Genomic DNA, 18,788 nt, shown 5'->3' on the forward strand with positions numbered 1-18,788 from the left:
TGGAAATTTTATTGTTGTGTGTTAGTTTTAGATAACGTATTCTAGTTATTACAGTTGTGTGATTGTAAATCAGACAACGTATGTTTGTTAGAACCGTTGCATGTTATATAAGGATTCATTATGTGAACATCCAAATTGTTACTTCACAACAACATTATTAGCATAAGAAATTATGTTGTGTGATAATCATCTTTTCTGGATTTTGTGCATTGTTAATAATGCTCCATTTTACCTAATGAACAGTGACTAATTGTGTGAAGTTTACTATATTAGTGCTTGAAATCATTATCCAATGAACAATGATTAATATTTACACCAAAAGCAATGTGATACATCAATAAAATTCCAATATATCCACCAAATATTGAATCCAAGTATTATGTCATTGCTATAAAGTTTCATAGCTAGCTGAATTTACATGATGAAAGAAAATATATTTTGCTTCATTGCTTGGTATTCCATGCTTGATCACTTAGTGACTCTTTAGGCAACATTTCACTAGATATTCCCAAACCTGCAAACAAAATAAGCAAAATTCAAGGTTATGAAGGATTTAATCAGGTAAAATAAATGTCTGGTCATGGGAAGAGGATCTGATAACCTAGTTTTTCACTCATTTCTAAGTAATCAAAATTGCAAAAGCATTAAGATATGTCAACCAAAAAAATTGAAAACCCAGAAAACAAAAAGTTAGGGAAGTGTCATAACTAGCTGCTATCTTATCAAAGTTGGGTTCCTCCCTTGAGGGAATAATACCATATCTAGCTCGAGTAGGAAAATATCTGAAGTAAGGAAAATATATTACAACTAAGCATTAACTAAAAGAGTAGTTTTAAATACACACCCCTATTTTCTTAATACACATCCCTATTATTTTATATTTCAAATCAGATTTTATAGGTAGGTTAAATGACCAAAACAGACATCTATCATTAGGGAAAAAGAAAAAAAGAAAAAAAAACTGAATCGCGCCCTAGCCGTCTAACGTCTTCTTTTCTACGTCTCTTTTCCTAAACCTAGCTTAGACGTTGCAATACATCTCTTTTCTCCACAATTCATCACCTGAATTTCGACTATTGATATAATCACATGAATTCTCAATCTTCAACAGAGGTATGTATTCTTCATCTTGTTTAACATTCTCATGTTGCTTAATTGTTTCCAATTGTTGAGCACTTGAAAAGTAACCATAGCTTCTGGGTTGATAAATATTCTGCCCGTTTTAGTGTTAAATTCCTTCTAATCATGTGGTTATGGTGTTGCATCGATTCTTGGTCAAATAAGAAAGAAAGGTTCGTTTATAATCAAAAAACTACATCAAGAGTATATAATAGAAAGAAAGGTTCGTTGAAGCATAGAAAGAAAGGTTCGTTAACAATGCTTCTAATCATTGAATTTTTGCTTAATATGATGAATTGTTCTCTTTTGCATTTTAGGATATATAGAACTTAATTTGGCTCCTTGTTTGCATAGTACTGTAACTTTGTTTCATCCTAATCAATGCTTCGAAGACCTCTGGTCATGCCTCTATGCTTCGAACTTTGTTTCATTCTATTTGTCATGCCTCTATTCTATTTGTCATGCCTCTGGTAACTTTGTTTCATGCCAAATTCTGCCTCTGGTCATGCATTTTAGGATATATAAAACTTAATTTGGCTTAGAACTTCTAGTGCTGCCTCTAATATAGCAAGCCAACCATACATTAGAATTTGACTTCACCTAAATTGAATACAATACAACATGATTTCGATACCTAAATTAATAAGTTTGTGAGCATAAGCATGATTCTTGTAACATAGTGCTTTCTTTTGCAATACTCTTACTTGACCTGCTACTATTCGGTCAAGAGGAAAAGTTTTGACATCTAACTTTTATTGTATTATAGCATGCTGAAGTCCAACAACAGGATGTCTCGACCATATATAGCAGAATTAGAGAAGAATGTTCACCTGATTATACCAATGAATTCACGACGTACCAGGTAATAATTGTTCAATTTGGAATTTGGATTGTGAGTTGTTATGTATATTAGGTAGTAAGTTGAACGTGTTGTGTACAGGTATTTGAAAGCAAAGCCGCATTGATTCGATGGGTCCTTACGACGGGGAAGAGAAACAATTGTGTCATAGTGATACAGAGGTCCAATTTCGGAAACTCGGGCAAGAAAAGAAGGAGACCAAGAATAAGATTCAGTTGTGAGAGGGGTGGAAAGTTTAGAAAGTTTAAGGGAATAACCAAGATGGTTGACAAAAGTACCCAAAAATCTGAAGTAGATAGTAACAAGGCTGATGAACAACAACGCCCGAGGCTGACTTCTACAAAGAAATGTGAATGTCCATTCTTATTAAAAGCCTTTAATATTGGTAGGGATGAGTGGGTACTTGAGGTTGCTTGCGGAATCCACAATCATGTTGCCCCATCATATCTAGAAGGTCATTCCTATGCAGGGCGACTATCTAAAGAAGAACATGAGTTGTTGGTGGATATGTCTAAGCGTTTAATGAGACCCAAGGATATATTGACTTCCATAAAGAGCCGAGATCCAAGTAATACATCAACGATGAGAACTATATACAATGCTAGGTATTTTGCTCGGATTATCGCTAGAGCAGGCAGAACTCAAATGCAACAATTACTAAAGAATTTGCGCGATCATCATTATATTGAGCATCATAGAAGCGAAGATCACGTGGTCACTGATTTGTTTTGGTGTCATCCATTCAGTCTTCAAATGCTACGTACATTCCCACATGTTCTTATCATGGATTGCACCTATAAGACAAACAGGTATCGTTTTCCACTTTTTGAGATTGTGGGTATTACATGCACTGAGCAAACTTTCAACGTTGCGTTTGTTTACATGTCAAAGGAGGCAGAAGATAATTACAGATGGGCACTGAGTAGGTTAAGAACACTTATGGATGAGGATTCTATGCCTGGGGTAATTGTCACTGATCGAGAATTAGCACTTATGAAAGCCACTGAAAATGTCTTTCCCGATACTCATCAGATTTTATGTAAGTGGCACATTGGTAAGAATGTGATGAGAAAAAGCAAAGGAAAATTCACAACAAAAGAAGGGTGGGAAGCATTTAATAATGATTGGCATAGCTTGGTGGATTGTAGCACTGAGGACGAGTATGTACATAGCCTTACAGCTTTTGAATCAAAATACTTTGCATTTCCTGAGGAGATAAATTATTTGAAGACCAATTGGTTGAACAAGTATAAGGAAATGTTCATTGCAGCATGGACAAACAACTACATGCATCTTGGTGCAAAGACACTACACCAATTTTTCAATCAGACGACAGTTTTTCACTGTCGTCTGATTATATACTTTGCTGTTGTCTATCTCAATGCCATCTGATACATGGATCAGACAATACCAAAAAACTGTCGTCTGATAAAGTTTACTACAACATCGACTACTATGCTGTCTGTTGTCTGAACACCAAGAAAAACAACAGCGGCTTATATACTTGCTGTTGTCTGAATGCTGTGCTAGACAACAGCGGCTTATATACTTGCTGTTGTCTGAATGTTGTGCTAGACAACAGGGGCTTATATGCTTGCTGTTGTCTGAAGGATGTGCCAGACAACAAGGGCTTATATGCTTGCTGTTGTCTGAAGGCTTAATCAGACAATATGTACTTGCAAATCTCATTGTCCATCCATTACTGATACTATAGATTTCTCCAAAAAACTGTTGTTAGTTGTTTTGCTGGACAATGACTTTCTCGTTCTTTTAGTCCTTATAGTATTATAGTTAGATGACTCATACAACAGTTTTTGTTAGGCATTTTGTGATGATCAATTATTGGACAATAGTTTTTAGCTGGATTGAACGATCTGATAGACATTCAAAATGACATCACATCCAAAACACATTCATTTATGTTAAAATCCGATACATTCATCCATATATCCAACAAAGTCATTACATCAACAGAACTAGTTTTCTAACAAAGTTTAGTAAAATGTTGAAACCAACCAAGTCTTGAAGAACACACTTTGTGATGACAATGAAGATGCCAGCAAAAGTTGCATCAACAACAGCCTTTACTTTCGCTGTCACTCCCCTATGCCTTGATGCCTCTCCTGTATGCAATTGCTGCTACAATACTTCAAGGGCATCATGAATAGCATGGTTTTACTATAAGCTCGGTTGTACTATAAGTTCAAGGCTTCCTATATAAAATAAAACCAACAGATTTCAGTACTCAAATTCTCGTATGTAATTAGCAAGGAACTCTCTAAATATGTAGACAGAAGTCTTCAGAGACTTTTAGTCAGAACCGGGTGTTCCTCCTCTATTATAGTGCCCTCTTCTACTATAGTCCTGTGGGGTATTCTTGCATTGAAGGCTGAGTCTATGTATCGTATTACAACTTCTCTCCAATTTGAAATAAAATCATTATTATAATGTAATTTGGATAATATACAAATAGGACTCTAGCATACCCTTAAACTCTTGAAATAAATTTCCAGAAAAATTGTTAAATCTGTTTGATTATCAAAGTAATATATCAAGACTTGGGTATAATTGGAGTTCCAAGAATTAATCAACCATTTGAGAATCGACAATCTTTCCCAACAGAAATCAGAATATGAGAATAAGGGACTTACAAGTCAGTAGTCCCTGGACAAGCTTAGCATACCACTCCAACATGTCACTGTGAGCCAGAAGCAATCTCTTTTTACTCTGCATAAAACCTACAACTTCAGTATCTCAATTACAGCAGAAATGAGCCTCACATACAAAATATCACCTATGAGACTAAAACATTGCTGGGCTAATCATTTCGAACATCATTTTTCTGCATAAGAGAACCAGCTAGACAAAATATCGAACATCTGGTGTGCATAAAAGTAACTTGTAAACTGACACACAATTATCTGTAAACATACAAAGGAATTGAGTCCATGCAGCAGACAAGGATACACCAATGTTGTAAAAGAAGAACATACTGAGAAAGATCGAACCTTTGATTAAGGGAAGTCTGATCGATTCACTTCTCAAATTCCAATCAGTTTCATTTCCACAAGAGACTTCAGCCTATATGACAAGAAAATCCATGTAATGGAAACTAGATGTCAAACCTTGTAATATTTTTAGAGTTGGACAACAGGAAATTGCAATTGCAAGCACTTGTACAATAGATAATATAGGATTGTTTAAATAAAAAGATAAATAAACTTATTATATAGGACTACTTACAATGTTAATATCAGATTACCTAATAGCTTAGGTAAGAGCGTCCTGAATTAGTCAAAAAGCTAGACAAGGTGGATATGATTGATTGACAGATTTATATCACCAGAAAGCATGGTAGCATTGCATCTTGTAATATACAACATTTGCAATTGATATGTTAATTACATGCCAGAAAAGGTGCAAACACCAATTACCGAGCTCCCTGCTGGCTGCTTATTGTTAACATACAGATTGCAGAGAAAGCTTCCTTTAAACTAGATTATAAAATTAGAGTAGTGATCTATAAACTAGATTATGCTCAGATAATTAATTCTAAAGTAAAGATTCATTCAGAATTTGCATTTGGTGATCGATACCTGGGCATTTGAACATATTCATTTAACCCCAAACAATGAGAAGACTACTGATATTTCAGCAAAATAAAGGCAAGGCATAATACCTCGTGCTGCAGCATCCTCTTTCCGTTTTACAATCTACATGAAGCACCAAAAAAAAATGAATGTTGAAATTTGTATTGTATGGACCAATAAAGAATTATAATACAAATTTACAGGAACATTTGATGCCATTTTTTTTTTTGTAGGAAAGGGAAAGTAAGAAAAAGATCAACAAGAGACAAAAAAATCTGCTCTAAGAATGCTCAAGTAAATATCTCAGAAATCATTCCCAGAAAATTTATTCCTCGCAAGATACTCCTATTCATCTGTAACTAGAGTCACCGAAAAAAAAAATGCATAATGGCAAACATCAGTGCTCTACATCCTTTATGTTCAAGATAGTTATGAAAATTTTCAGTCTCTTTATAAAAAAATATATAAATAAATAAAAATTTGATAAACAGGTTGACAAACATCAGTGCTCTACAGCTGAGTATTAAATTTCCATGCAATCAGACTTTAGAATTTCTTTCAAGTCATACCTCTTCACACTTTCTCAGTTCAGCTTCTTTAGCTTGGAGTTCCCTCTCCCTCTTTTTCAAATCCTAAATCAAATAATAACAACTAAAATTAGAAAAACACTATGCCAAATACAAGTAATCTAATTAACAGCCTCTAAATTCAAACTCACCCCACTTCCATCAATAGGTATATCAACGGTTTCACCAATACCATAATTGAAACTAGCACGTTCTGGAGGCAGAGGTGATAGTCTGGAGTTCTTGGCAGGAGCAATGCTTCCATGATTCTGGTCAATATAGATGCATTAGAGCTCAAACAGGTATAGTTTCTATGTTTATACATACAAAAACCAACGGCTTTCTCCGTGCCTAATGACTTCACAGTCCATGCTACGACTCGCCAAAATCGATCTAACAACCAAGGAAAGAAGCACGTACGAAAACTGAAATATTCAGAAAACTATCTTCCAATGAATGTTGTAACATTTCCCATTAACAGAGGCCAAAACATATGCAAATATGCAATTCAATCAATCAATCGATTCAATTCTCATTCACAGAGGCCAAAACAAATGCAATTCAATTATTAATTAATCAATTGATTCAATTCCCATCCAAAATAGATACAGAGGCCAAATATTGATATTTCAAAACAGATACAGTAAGCAAAGTCGTCCAAAACAGCTCGAACCCAGCAACTTAATCGAACCCAGAAACACCACAGCCCAAAATCAAAAACTTAAGAATGAGAAACTTAATCGAATCACCGAACTTAACAAGAGATTCAAGAAATTCGAACCCAGAAATTGAGCTTGAAGAATCACCGAACTTGAACCCAGAAATCGAACACAAATTTCTCCAAGCTTGAGTCACCGAGCTTCACAGAATCACAACTTGAGGAAGAGTCGAAGAGAGCAAACCAAGAGTGAAGAGTTCGAGCCTTCGACTGAGAAGTGTAAACCCAGAAATTGTGAGATTGTGAGAATCATGATTCATGAGAGAGGCAGCAAATCAACTAAGAGCCGATTTTTAGAACCTTTATCGTGAAGGGGGTCGGAGGCGTCTAGGGACAGAAGCTAGGTTGGGGGTTTGGGGGAGAGACGACGGCGACGACGTTGCTGAGAGGATGAGAGGGTCTCGGTGGGAAGAGATGCACAGCAAGAGAGAGAGAGAGGTCAACTGAAAAATAGAGGCGGGCCGAGCAAAATTGCAGTGCGAATATGTGTGGGAAGAAAAAGTGGGAAGTTTAACTTTCGACCAAAAAATTAGGCGGGCTGAGCAAACTATATATTGAACCCTAAAACTCAGACAACATCAATTTCAGTACATTGTCTGAAACAAAGTCACACAATAGACAACTAAAAAACTGTTGTGTGAATCAAAACAATCAGACGACATATTTTTCAACCATTGTATTAAGAGTAATTGCACAACAGAAAAGTAATAACTGTTGTGTGATTAAAAACAATCAGACAACATCTTTTATCTACCATTGTGTTAATCAACCTTGGACAACATCACATAATAACTGTTGTCTAAATGAATTAATTTAGACAACATCAAAAAAATCAACCATTGTTTGAAATGCTATTGCACAAGAGCAAAAAAAAAACTGTTGTTGGATTCGAAAACTTAGACGACAGAATATTTTTTGCTGTCGTCTGATTAATTCAGACGACAGTTAAAATGTTTGCTGTCGTCTGATATGTGTTGTCTGATTCCGAAATTGGTGTAGTGAGACTTCGAATCGGTAATATTTATACATTGCCTCATTTCAACTTTGTTATTCTTAATTATCTTTTTTACTTAATCAATTTATTTCTTGATCAGGGCCGAGAGTGCACATGCAAAGCTCAAGCGAGAACTTAGATCTTCCCAACTTGACTTCAATGTATCATGGGAGCACATCCACTCATTATTGTGTTTACATCATACTGAAGTTAAGGCTTCATTTGAAAAAAGTCGATGTTTTGTGCAACATGAGTTTAAGCATGCATACTTGAGAGAGTTGATAGGATTTGTGTCCATTGCGGCATTGAACAAGATCGTCTATGAAGCGAACAAGTAAGCACTCATTGAATTTTAGATTTATTATGTTGGCAACCTTCTATGGAGATAAATTTATACAATGCGAGGTTGTGTTTAGGTCTGATAGTAGGATTTTTTTTTGGATTACATAGGGCTGATGATATTACATCGGAACTTGCATCATGTAATTGTGCCATACATAAAACACATGGGTTACCATGTGCGCATGAGATAGCTGAATATAAGCATTGTGACAGTCCCATACCAATTACATCTGTGCATCACCACTGGAGAAAGTTAGAGATCGGGGCAATAGTGGAAGACTCGAAAGTGCACGAAAAGGTTCCTTTAAAAGAACAATTAGAACGATTGGCAGAATGGGCTGAAGAACAAAATGAGGATACAAGACGTCAAATCTTAGTGAAGATTGATGAGCTGATAAATCCGACCTCTACTTTACTTAGGGAGCCAGCTGAAAAGAGAAAGACCAAAGGGCGTCCAAGTAAGGAAGACAGTGGCACTCGTCGTTTGCCATCCGGGTTTGAAATTATAAATACATTGTTGTCTGAGCGTGAGACCCATTCGCCTCTTCCAAGTGTTCAAAAAGTCTCACGTAAGTCAAATACGAAAACAAGTAATGACCACTCAGAGAAAAGTAAGGTACGGTACAAATATGCTTTTAGTAATATGTACTTGAACTTTATGGATAATTTACTAGTTGTTTTATGTATAGTATTATCTTTTCACAGGAAGATAAGCTGGCTCAGAAGGATATGAGGTTTGAGCTAACTCAGAAGTATACAACACAGTTCATATTTGGCATGCGGCCATATATTATCGGTTCGATGGATGTCGAAAATGATGGTAATTGTGGTTTTAGAGTTGTGGCATCGGCTTTGGGATTTGGTAGAAAACATTGGCGTAAAGTGCGAATTGATTTGCTAAATGAGCTAAAAGGCACGCCTGAGCTTTACGAAGCTCTTTATGGAGGACAAGGTGCTGTGGACAAACTTTGTAAACGAATTAACCATTCTGCGTCCAATATTGCACCTAAACGGAAATGGATGGATCTACCAGACATGGGGCATTTGATTGCAACTTGTTATGGAGTAGTGGTTGTCAACTTATCAGATGGTCAGTGCTTCACATTTCTCCCATTACATGAATACAGCGAGGGAAAACCAATGGAAGCAAATTTACGTGAGATTGGCCTTGGATTTGTGAACAACGATCATTTTGTTCAGGTGAGGAGTAACATAGATCAATTTGCTGGTAAATTTCATATATATAATTTTATGTGACTAATGAAACTTCTTGTTTTTTTCAACACAGATATGTTTATTGCCTGGGCACCCATTGCCACCGGTTACACCAAATTGGATTTACCATGCAGATGATAAAGCTAAAAGTTTGTACTTGAAATATCAAGACCGTTTCCAACAATATGATCAATTGCCACATCCTGAAAGAGTGACTAATATATGCTCAGAAACAGTGCAACTTGACGATGACAATGAACTTACTGATGAAATTGTTCAACTTGGTGATGCCACTATATCTAGCAAAGAAGAAACAATGCATCTTGGTGATGACTGAATTGTTAGAAACGTACTGTTGGGTTTATTAGCTAACTGTTCAACTTATATTTATTTATTGAATTTGTATAACATTTTGTTTTTTTTTTTCCTATCTGTTTTTAGTTTTAATCTTGCAGACCATATTGAATATGTATACATGTTCACCTTACAGACCATATTGAAAGTGTGAATTTTGAAGGACTTCCAAATTAATGTTTGAAAGTTTATATTTTCAAATTTCAATCGATTGATGTCGTAATGGAGCTAGGACATGCCAAAATTTCCAGCAAAAAATAGAACAAAGTATGTAAAAAAAAAAAAATTACGAAATGTCAATACACTAATATATAATAATTATATTAAATAATTGCCTTAATATAGTCAAATAATAGGATTAAAAAAAGTAAGGGTATTTTAGGTACTTTGGGTTGTGTATCTAGTCAAATATTAGAATGAAAAATTAGATAGGTGGTGTATTAAGTATGGGATGTGTATTAAGAAAATAGGGGTGTGTATTTAAAACTCTTCTAACTAAAAACAGATACTGTACTTCACCAAAAGAACATAATTCAACCCAGAAAAAGTTCACACTTGACAGCAGCAAAAATGGTATCAGAAGCTCCTAACAAGGCATTATTATAATGCTTCTGGGTGAAAAGACCTCCTAGCAAAATTTACAAGTCTACAACTCATTTATTAATACTCAGAACCTAGGACCTAAACCTTTACCTGCCCTCCCCACCAACTACCCACAACTCACCATCAGACCCATTAAACTATCTACCAAAGCCTTGATCAACCAAAAGTACCTAAGCAACCAAAATTAATAGAATCTAGTTCGATGTTATCAAATTCAATTTCCTCTATTGAATTATAATAAGCTGTTTGAAATTGCTCATCTAGAAATGTAATTATCAGGTGCAAAGTTAAAAGACTCCAACCACAGACAAAATCACAACCAAAGAATGTCAAATATGAGTACACTGCAAACTCACCCTGCAACAGGCTGAAAGTAAAAGAGTTTATCTTTGATACTGTTGGGTCCATGGATTGCATGTCAACTATGTATCTTATATGCAGATGACTCACTGCTGCTCTTGATTTCTCCAATGCTTCTGAGTTAGTACTACATTTCTTTAGCTTGCTCAGCGAGGCGACCTTCTTTTGGTACTCAAATTTCATAAGCTCACCTGCCTACCCAATAATAGTCAATCCCAAATAAGATCGAGTACACAGCTAGCTGATATATAGTAAAATAAATAACACACTAATCTGAAGTGTCAAACTGGTATATCTAGTTCTGTAATCTGAGGTTGCTGTGTATGACATTGATACTAGTATGACAAGAGACCACAATCAACAAGAGCAAAGAATTATGGAGACAATTTGACAAGTTAGAGTCATTTAATTATATGAAAGTGCAAATGAATTCCTCTAAACATGATCAGTATAGTTCTGTAAGAAGCCGAAACGTACATTTCTTGCCCACATGATCAGTATAGTTCTGTAATAGAACAAAAAAGGTCAGAAGACTTCTTTTTAAGTCATAAACATTACTATTTTAACTCTTAATAAGCAGTCAGCTTGACCTGAATTGGTGCAGACAAACTAGATATATCCATCAGCTATATATTCAAAAAAGAAAAGAAAAGTTACTTTAAGTAGATACAAGTTAATTGCAGTAGAAACTTGTAGATATATCCATCAGTTATATATTCAACAAAAACAGAGGTTACTTTAAGTAGATACAAGTTAATTGCAGTAGAAACTAGAAGCAAAATACAATACAATTGGCATAAATATGTGGTGTTTGTTTTCCAAATTAAGACAAAACACAATAAAACAATGACAATAGAAGCTAAATGAATAGAAACCGGTTTACTTGATTAATGCAAGTTAATGTTTACCAACCAATGTTACTTATAAACATCGAATTGATATAGTATAAGAATCGCAGGTATCACAACTACCACAAATAACCTAATAACAAAGACTAAGGAAAAAGTACCAAAGCATGCTTATAACAATCATATTCTTAAAACCAAATCCAGAACAGTGTATTAAAATATCAATGATATAACAAAATGTAAGACTTATAAAATTACATTTGAAAGACATCATATAACCAACTACCCCAAACTGAACACGAGTGAAATCGATCATATGATATCAAGCACGCAAATTATCCTTAATCAATACCAGCAAGGAGCAATATTATCTAATCAGTCATCTAAAACCTCACCTGCCAATCCAGCAAATCAACAACAACATTCTCAGCCACCCCGTTTTTGGGTTGAAGCTCTTCCAACACTTTGGGATTGGAAACCTCAACAACTGTGGCAACTCTCGTGTTCTTGCTATCGAAAATCCCTCTCTCTTTGATCAAAAGAGGATCTATCAACGCAATCGCTGCTCAAATTCAAAATAAAACCCTTAAATGAAACTCAAATTCCATTCACAACAAAAACCCAGATCCAATTCCACCGAAAGCTTTCACCTTTATCAAAATCTCAATGTTACAGCAAAAACCCAACAAAACCCAAATGCAATTCCACCTAAAGCTTCCACCTTTATCAAAATCTCACACTTACAGCAAAAACCCAGATCAAAATAGACTCTAAAAGTTTAAATCAACTTACAAGACCAGACATCGGTGAGTTTCTGACTCTGAAACAGGAAGGTGTTCCAGCCTCTCTCCACGGCGGCCGTCATGACCTGCTTGCTCTCCGTCCAAACCCACACCATCTTCTTCGAGCTCCCAAACGACGTCGTAGAAGAAGCAACTGATGAACTCTGGGTGGCCTTGGATTCCATTGGGTGTTTATTATGTGAAGAAATCAATCTGCAAATAAAAGGCAACCACATAACCATAACAATAAAATAGAACAATTAACTAATAGACAATTAAATATACATTTATTGGGGTTGCTCGATGAGGAGCGCATGAACGGCTTGTTAGCCTTGTTGGGGTCGCCATTGGCTTCTCGAATCATCTTCTGCTCCCCAATGCTTTGTACTTTTCAGAATCTCAGACAAACTCAGCATGCTTTGTACTTGATATATGCCCACAGTTTACTTTACCTAAATAACTTAAGAAACTGGGTTTAGGGTTTAGACACTAAAAACATATCCTCAAAAGCATATTGAGGTTTACATCAGCAGCAATATCCAACAAACATAGTATATAGGAAATGAGGAAGTATAATTGCAAGTTTCTCCACATATATGTACGAAAAAGCTGTTATCTGTAGCAAATAATGGTACTCGATCCATAAACATATAGTTTCAAAATTTCATAATAAAATTCTCAACCGCACCAACTTACGCTGGTATCATCCTAACTATTAACCCTTCTTAATTCTTACAATTTTACTGCATCATCATGCTACAAGCGAAATCCATATGAATTGAATCAAACAGTGCTCTGAGTGTTTTGGCCTATACTTAAAAATCAAGCCCAAGCATGAATCCACACACACTACCTTAGTGCCCGAAATGACGTCGTCCGAGAACGAAGGGATATGCGAGTACTCTATAGCTGGAACCTCACCATGTCCATCACTTTGACCAAGTTTCAAAAGCCGCCGACTAGAATTTCTAGCAAAATCGTCAACATTAATTGCTACTCATAATGTCTGTAACCCAAGTTATCTTATCAAAACTAACAAAAAATCATAAATTTCTAAGCAAAACATTTATGCTAAAAGGCATAAGTAAAAAAATTCAGATGAAGGTGTATTTGCCTGAAGGACTTTGGGACCGAGAAGATGAGATGACTTGCGAAGAGCGGCCGGGTTGGGTAACGACTTGGCTCCGACGGATTTGAGATCCATGTTGAGGAGCTCCGATTTCATTGACTTCACCACCGTGCGGGTTTCATCGGCGAATGCCCAGTGGATCAGGATCATCGCTTAGAGTTTCTCGAAGTCGCCTCCGAAGCACCATCCTCGGCTTCTTAGGGTTTCGATTGTGGCGTCGGAGAGAGCCCAGAGCTTTCCTTCCTTCAATAGCTTGTTTGGATTATAAATCTCAAGTCGAGACAACTCCCAACCCCCAATCTAAGCAGATGCAGAGAGGATGAGACAACCCCCAACCCCTAATTTCTGAGAAACCCAATGACAAACCTAATAACAAACCCAGAACCCTTTGTACCAGAACACATAATCTTTCAATTTCCGTAAACAAACCTTTGTCGGCCGCTTTAGGGTTTGAGAGAGAGGATGGGGATGGTGAGAAGAGATTTGGGGATTTGAGAGGAAAGAGGAGAAGATATGGGGATTTGGGTCGGTATATCGAGGAAGAAATGCGGAGGAGGAGTGAGAGGGGTCCAGAGGTTTTGGGTCGGTATATCGGGGAAGAAAGGCGGAGAAGGAGTGAGAAAAGGTCGAGAGGTTTTGTTTTCTATTTTTCCCTTTCGCACAAGATATGGCTAGGTCTAGGGTACGCATTAAACTTTATTGAATTCTCAAGTTGATCCCACAACAGAATCGTAGAACACTGTCGTAGGAGTGCACGACATAAAATCAAAATGTGGAAACATGGAGGGAAACAAGGCGCCTACAGCATTTTGGCTCAAAATGTTGCCGCCTAGTTCTAAGTTCACACAACAGAAAAGCTTAAATCTGTTGTATAATTTCTACAGCTTGCACTAAGTGTATCTAGTAGAAGACATTCAAGCAAGCTTCCTCAAAATTTGGTGCTCAGTTTTTCAATCATACAACGGAAATAGTGAAACCGTTGTACCTAGTAGCCCAAATATATCTTCCTTGATCAGACAACACAAAAACAGAAACTGTTGTATGACATTTTGCAAGCTACACTCATACAACATATATAACTATTCTGTTGTCCTTTGGAGCACCAATTTAGAGCCAAATTTGAGTTAGGCTAAGAGGGAAATCTGCCGCTATTTTTTTTTTCATTCACACAACGAACTATTCTTATAACTGTTGTGCAATGATCTACTAGCTAAAAAGTTCAGAATTTTAACCACCTTATACAACGCAAGTTTTGTAAACGTGTTGTGTGATTCACTTTTCTTCATCACACAACACTTTTTTTTTTTTCGTTGTGCAAAAAGTGTTGTATGTTGAGGTTATTGGCCTAGTGTAAGCTTATATATACTCCTCCACCAGCAATAAGATCAAAGCACAGTTCATCTGCCCATATTGCAAACTAAAAGTTACATTTTCACAACCATGCATTGTCATCGAAATCAACAGCAAACAACTTCAAAATCATACAAAGCAATAAGCTATGTTCATCTGCCTATATTACAAACCAAAAGTAACATTTTGACAACCATCATTGTCATCGAAATCAATAGCAAACAAGTTCATAATCATACAAAGGAATAAGCTCAGTTCATTTGCCCATATTACAAACCAAAAGTTGCATTTTCACAACCATTCACTACTACAAAAATTGAATCAAACGACGGCTAAAAACCGTCGTCTGATATGTAGGCTAACCGTCGTATATCGAGGAGTCGTCTGATGAAAGTTGATTGTAGGGAACCGTCGTGTGAAAGACTCGGCAGCATGCCTGCAGTCTGTCGACAACATTAGTTGTTGTGCGACTGTTATTCAGACAACGGGCAACTTTAGAAACCGTTGTGTGATTGCGATTAAGAAGTCGCTTTATTTTATATCCGTTGTGTGACTTTTATTCAAACGGCAATTTTTCAAAGTATCTGTAATCTATTTTATATTCATACTACAGTTCTTATTTTGGTTTATTGGGGTCATTGTGAATATTGTGCACATACGACAGTTTTTTTGTGGTTATTGTTATTTTAATAGAATGATTCAATGCATTGTATATACTGGAACAGAAATAAAAAATGATAAAATTAATAGAAGCTGATCAATATATAGAAGAAATTGTTATAATCCACATCATGCACCAAAATAGATTGTGCAAAGGTAATCTTTCATCCACAAAAGGAGTACATCTAATACTACGTACTCTCCTAGCAATATACACCAGAAATTTACTTAAGGAGTCTAGCTTTGCTGCTCTCATGGCCTCATTGGAGTCTAGCTTGGGAAGCTTTTGTAGGAGCTTTTTGCTCTCTTTCTGTAGTTCCAACTGCATATGGATCAATAGTTCACTGAGGGGTACACTTGCCAGAACAGAAACTGAACCAATATGGGCAGAACACTAGTTACATCTGCAACTCAATTATACCCTTTCTCACCAGTCAATGCTAGGATCATGTACCTGAGATTAGAAAAAAGGAAACAACAGACTTATTCATATATGCGGTCAATGAAATGTATTGCAACCTGCAGAACAGAGAACAATACTAAAAAGTGTTGTAGAGAATTGGAAAAAATGTATTGTATTCCATCTCACCATGAGGTTTATATAGGGTTACATCATATATACAAAAGGCAATACATAATAGCTATACTAATCAATCGCACATTACAAGTATGTCAATCGCATACATTACGAGTCTGTCAATCGCATACATTAAGCAATACCTATTGCATGAATAGTCATTATCATTCACAACACTCCCCTTTGGATATTCCATGTCAATAGTGTTGCCTCTGCTATGCGCTTCTAAGTTGCCTCGTCAAAAACCTTGCCAAGTAATAAATACCCTGTGGGAAAAAACAACCTTGGTCAAAGGAGAAAAAGAGTACAACGCACGTGAATGTGGAGTAGTCGACATCCTTCAATACTCCCCCTTGTGCCGCTCAAACTTGGTGATGACGCTTTGATCGTTGCCTCACTAAAAACCTTGTCAGGTAACAAAAACCCTGTGGGACAAAAATAACCATGGTCGAAGGGCAAAAAGAGCACAACACGTCATTCACTCTTCGAGATCAAACATGTAGACATCATACCTCCCCCTGATGTCAAGGTCTCCCCCTGATTTCTACAATTATGGGAGTTCGGATAACTTTCTTAATCTGATGCTCTTCACATGTTTCTCGAAGGTGGATTTAGGTAACGACTTGGTAAACAAGTCCGCTACATTATCCTCTGAACAGATTTGATTCACTTCAATATTTAGAAGTGTTTGTTGTTGCTGATTGTAAAAGAACTTAGGCGATATATGCTTGGTGTTGTAGCCCTTGATGAAACCTAACTTCATTTACTCAATACAAGTTGCATGATCTTCATAAATTCATGTAGGTTCATCTGTGGTAGACTTCAAACCACAAGTTCCTCGAATGTGTCTAACTACAGACCTTAGCCATATGCATTCTCGCATGACTTCATGTAGAGTGATAATCTCTCCATGATTTGAGGAAGTAGCAATAAGGGTCTGCTTTGTAGACCTCTAAGATATCGCAGTGCTTCCCATGGTAAAGACATAACCAGTTTGGGAGCGACCTTTGTGAGGGTCAGAGAGATACCCTGCATCAGCAAAGCCCATCAAGACATCGTTGTCATTTTGATGGAAGGGAGGAGGAGCACGGAAGGTGGCGTTTTGCCTTGTGGAGTCCGATCCCACACTTTCATTATTTCTTTTCTCTCTGTAGGGATAGAACAAGCACATATCAATCGTACCTCTCAAGTATCGAAAGATTGGCTTTATGCCAATCCAATGGCGGCGTGTTGGTGCAGAACTGTGTCGAGCTAACAAGTTCACTGCGAATGAGATGTCTGGTCTTGTGCATTGAGCTAAGTAAAATAATGCACCTATTGCACTTAGATAAGGCACTTCAGCCTCTAATAAGTCTTCGTCCTCATCCCTTGGACGAAACGGATCTTTTTCAGGCTTAAGACTACGACCAATCATGGGAGTACTCACAGGCTTTGCTTTATCTTCATTAAAGCGCCTTAATCATTTTTGAGTATATGCTGACTGATGGATCATAATCTCATCACTACGGTGCTCTAGTTCTAGTCCGAGGCAAAACTGTGTTTCCCAAGATCTTTCATCTCAAATTCGGATTTCAAGTACTTAGCAGTTTCCTTTAACTCATCTAGAGTTCCAATTAGGTTCATGTCATCAACATAAATTGCTACAATTGCAAATCCGGAACTTGTCTTCTTTATAAACATGCATGGGCATATTTCATTGTTGACATATCCCTTCCCAATCAAGTAGTCACTTAGACGGTTATACCACATCCGTCTGGATTGTTTCAATCCATATAGTGAGCGTCTCAATCTTATTGAAAACGTGCTCTGTGGTTTAGAGCCACTTGACTTGGGTAATTGAAGTCCATCTAGAACCTTCATATATATCTTTGAATCTAGATCTCCATAGAGATATACTGTAACCACATCCATAAGCTGCATGTCAAGTTTTTCAGAAACTACCAAACTGACAAGGTAGCAGAACGTTATAACGTCCATTATGGGAGAATATGTCTCCTTGTAGTCGATTCCAGGGTGTTGTGAGAAACCTTGCGCCACAAGGCGGGCTTTGTATCTAACAACCTCATTTTTCTCATTACGCTTTCTAACAAAGACCCATTTATGGCCAACAGGCTTTATACTTGGGGGTGTCAGCGTTATAGGCCCAAATACCTGTCTCTTTGTTAGTAAATCCAATTCAACCTGGATCGCATCTTTCCATTTAGGCTAGTCTGCTCTTCGTTGACATTCTTCAATGGAGCGAGGTTTGATATCATCGTGTTCTATAATTCCTTGAGCAATAGAATATGCAAACACATCATCAAGGATAATAGAATCTCGATTCAATGTCTCATGTACACTAGTGTAATTCATGGAGATCTCCCTATTCCCTGGAATTGGTTCTAACATTGGAGCATCCCCCAATGATGTCTCTTGGACATAACCATAATCCGGAATATCTTCATGAGACGGGTTATTTATGTCGATGATTGATGGATCTTTCTGTGCCAAACTCGCTTTCTTTGTCGGGCGAGAATCCATCGAACCTTTGGGCCTCCCACGTTTCCTTGTTGGGAGCCGGGCCTGAGCCACATTGCCATCACTATTAGTGTTGGCAGCGCCATGCCCAATACCCCTAGGGGTGGCACCATGTCCATGATTTTTAGGGACATCAATCCTTGCAGGCACGTTTGCAGCAGGTATATGTGATCTTGTCACTTTAGCGATATCAGAAAACGCATCA

General features: G+C 36.9%; 1 protein-coding gene and 1 long non-coding RNA gene across 5 annotated transcripts; both read right to left on the reverse strand.

Moving 5' to 3' along the window:
* Window positions 1-443: 443 nt before the first annotated feature.
* Window positions 444-12,535, reverse strand: LOC121052829. Its single transcript, XM_040518718.1, has 4 exons — window positions 12,361-12,535; window positions 11,964-12,130; window positions 10,717-10,915; window positions 444-514 (listed from the first exon to the last, which is right to left on the reverse strand). Exons 1-4 carry the CDS (start codon window positions 12,533-12,535, stop codon window positions 444-446), a joined length of 612 nt encoding a protein of 203 aa, XP_040374652.1.
* Window positions 3,859-7,406, reverse strand: LOC112200788. 4 transcript variants are annotated; one of them, XR_005809465.1, is made up of 8 exons: window positions 7,153-7,406; window positions 6,946-7,062; window positions 6,287-6,403; window positions 6,138-6,200; window positions 5,658-5,691; window positions 4,987-5,059; window positions 4,630-4,705; window positions 3,859-4,191 (listed from the first exon to the last, which is right to left on the reverse strand). It is a non-coding gene; the product is annotated as an uncharacterized LOC112200788 (long non-coding RNA). The 4 variants fall into 4 exon arrangements; XR_005809464.1 differs by having other exon boundaries at window positions 5,575-5,691; window positions 6,916-7,062; XR_005809463.1 differs by having other exon boundaries at window positions 5,222-5,691; window positions 6,916-7,062.
* Window positions 12,536-18,788: the final 6,253 nt, after the last annotated feature.

This window comes from Rosa chinensis, chromosome 4 (assembly GCF_002994745.2).
Source record: "Rosa chinensis cultivar Old Blush chromosome 4, RchiOBHm-V2, whole genome shotgun sequence".
Taxonomy (NCBI): Eukaryota; Viridiplantae; Streptophyta; class Magnoliopsida; order Rosales; family Rosaceae; genus Rosa; species Rosa chinensis.

Excerpts from the sequence above, each read along its gene's own strand:
- LOC121052829 (XM_040518718.1), bottom strand. The coding sequence starts at position 12,535 with ATGGAATCCAAGGCCACCCAGAGTTCATCAGTTGCTTCTTCTACGACG. Across the intron at positions 10,916-11,963 it reads TTGATTTGCTGGATTGGCAG|GCAGGTGAGCTTATGAAATT; the intron begins GTGAGGTTTTAG and ends ATTATTGGGTAG. Across the intron at positions 515-10,716 it reads TACTTTCAGCCTGTTGCAGG|GTTTGGGAATATCTAGTGAA; the intron begins GTGAGTTTGCAG and ends TTTTGTTTGCAG.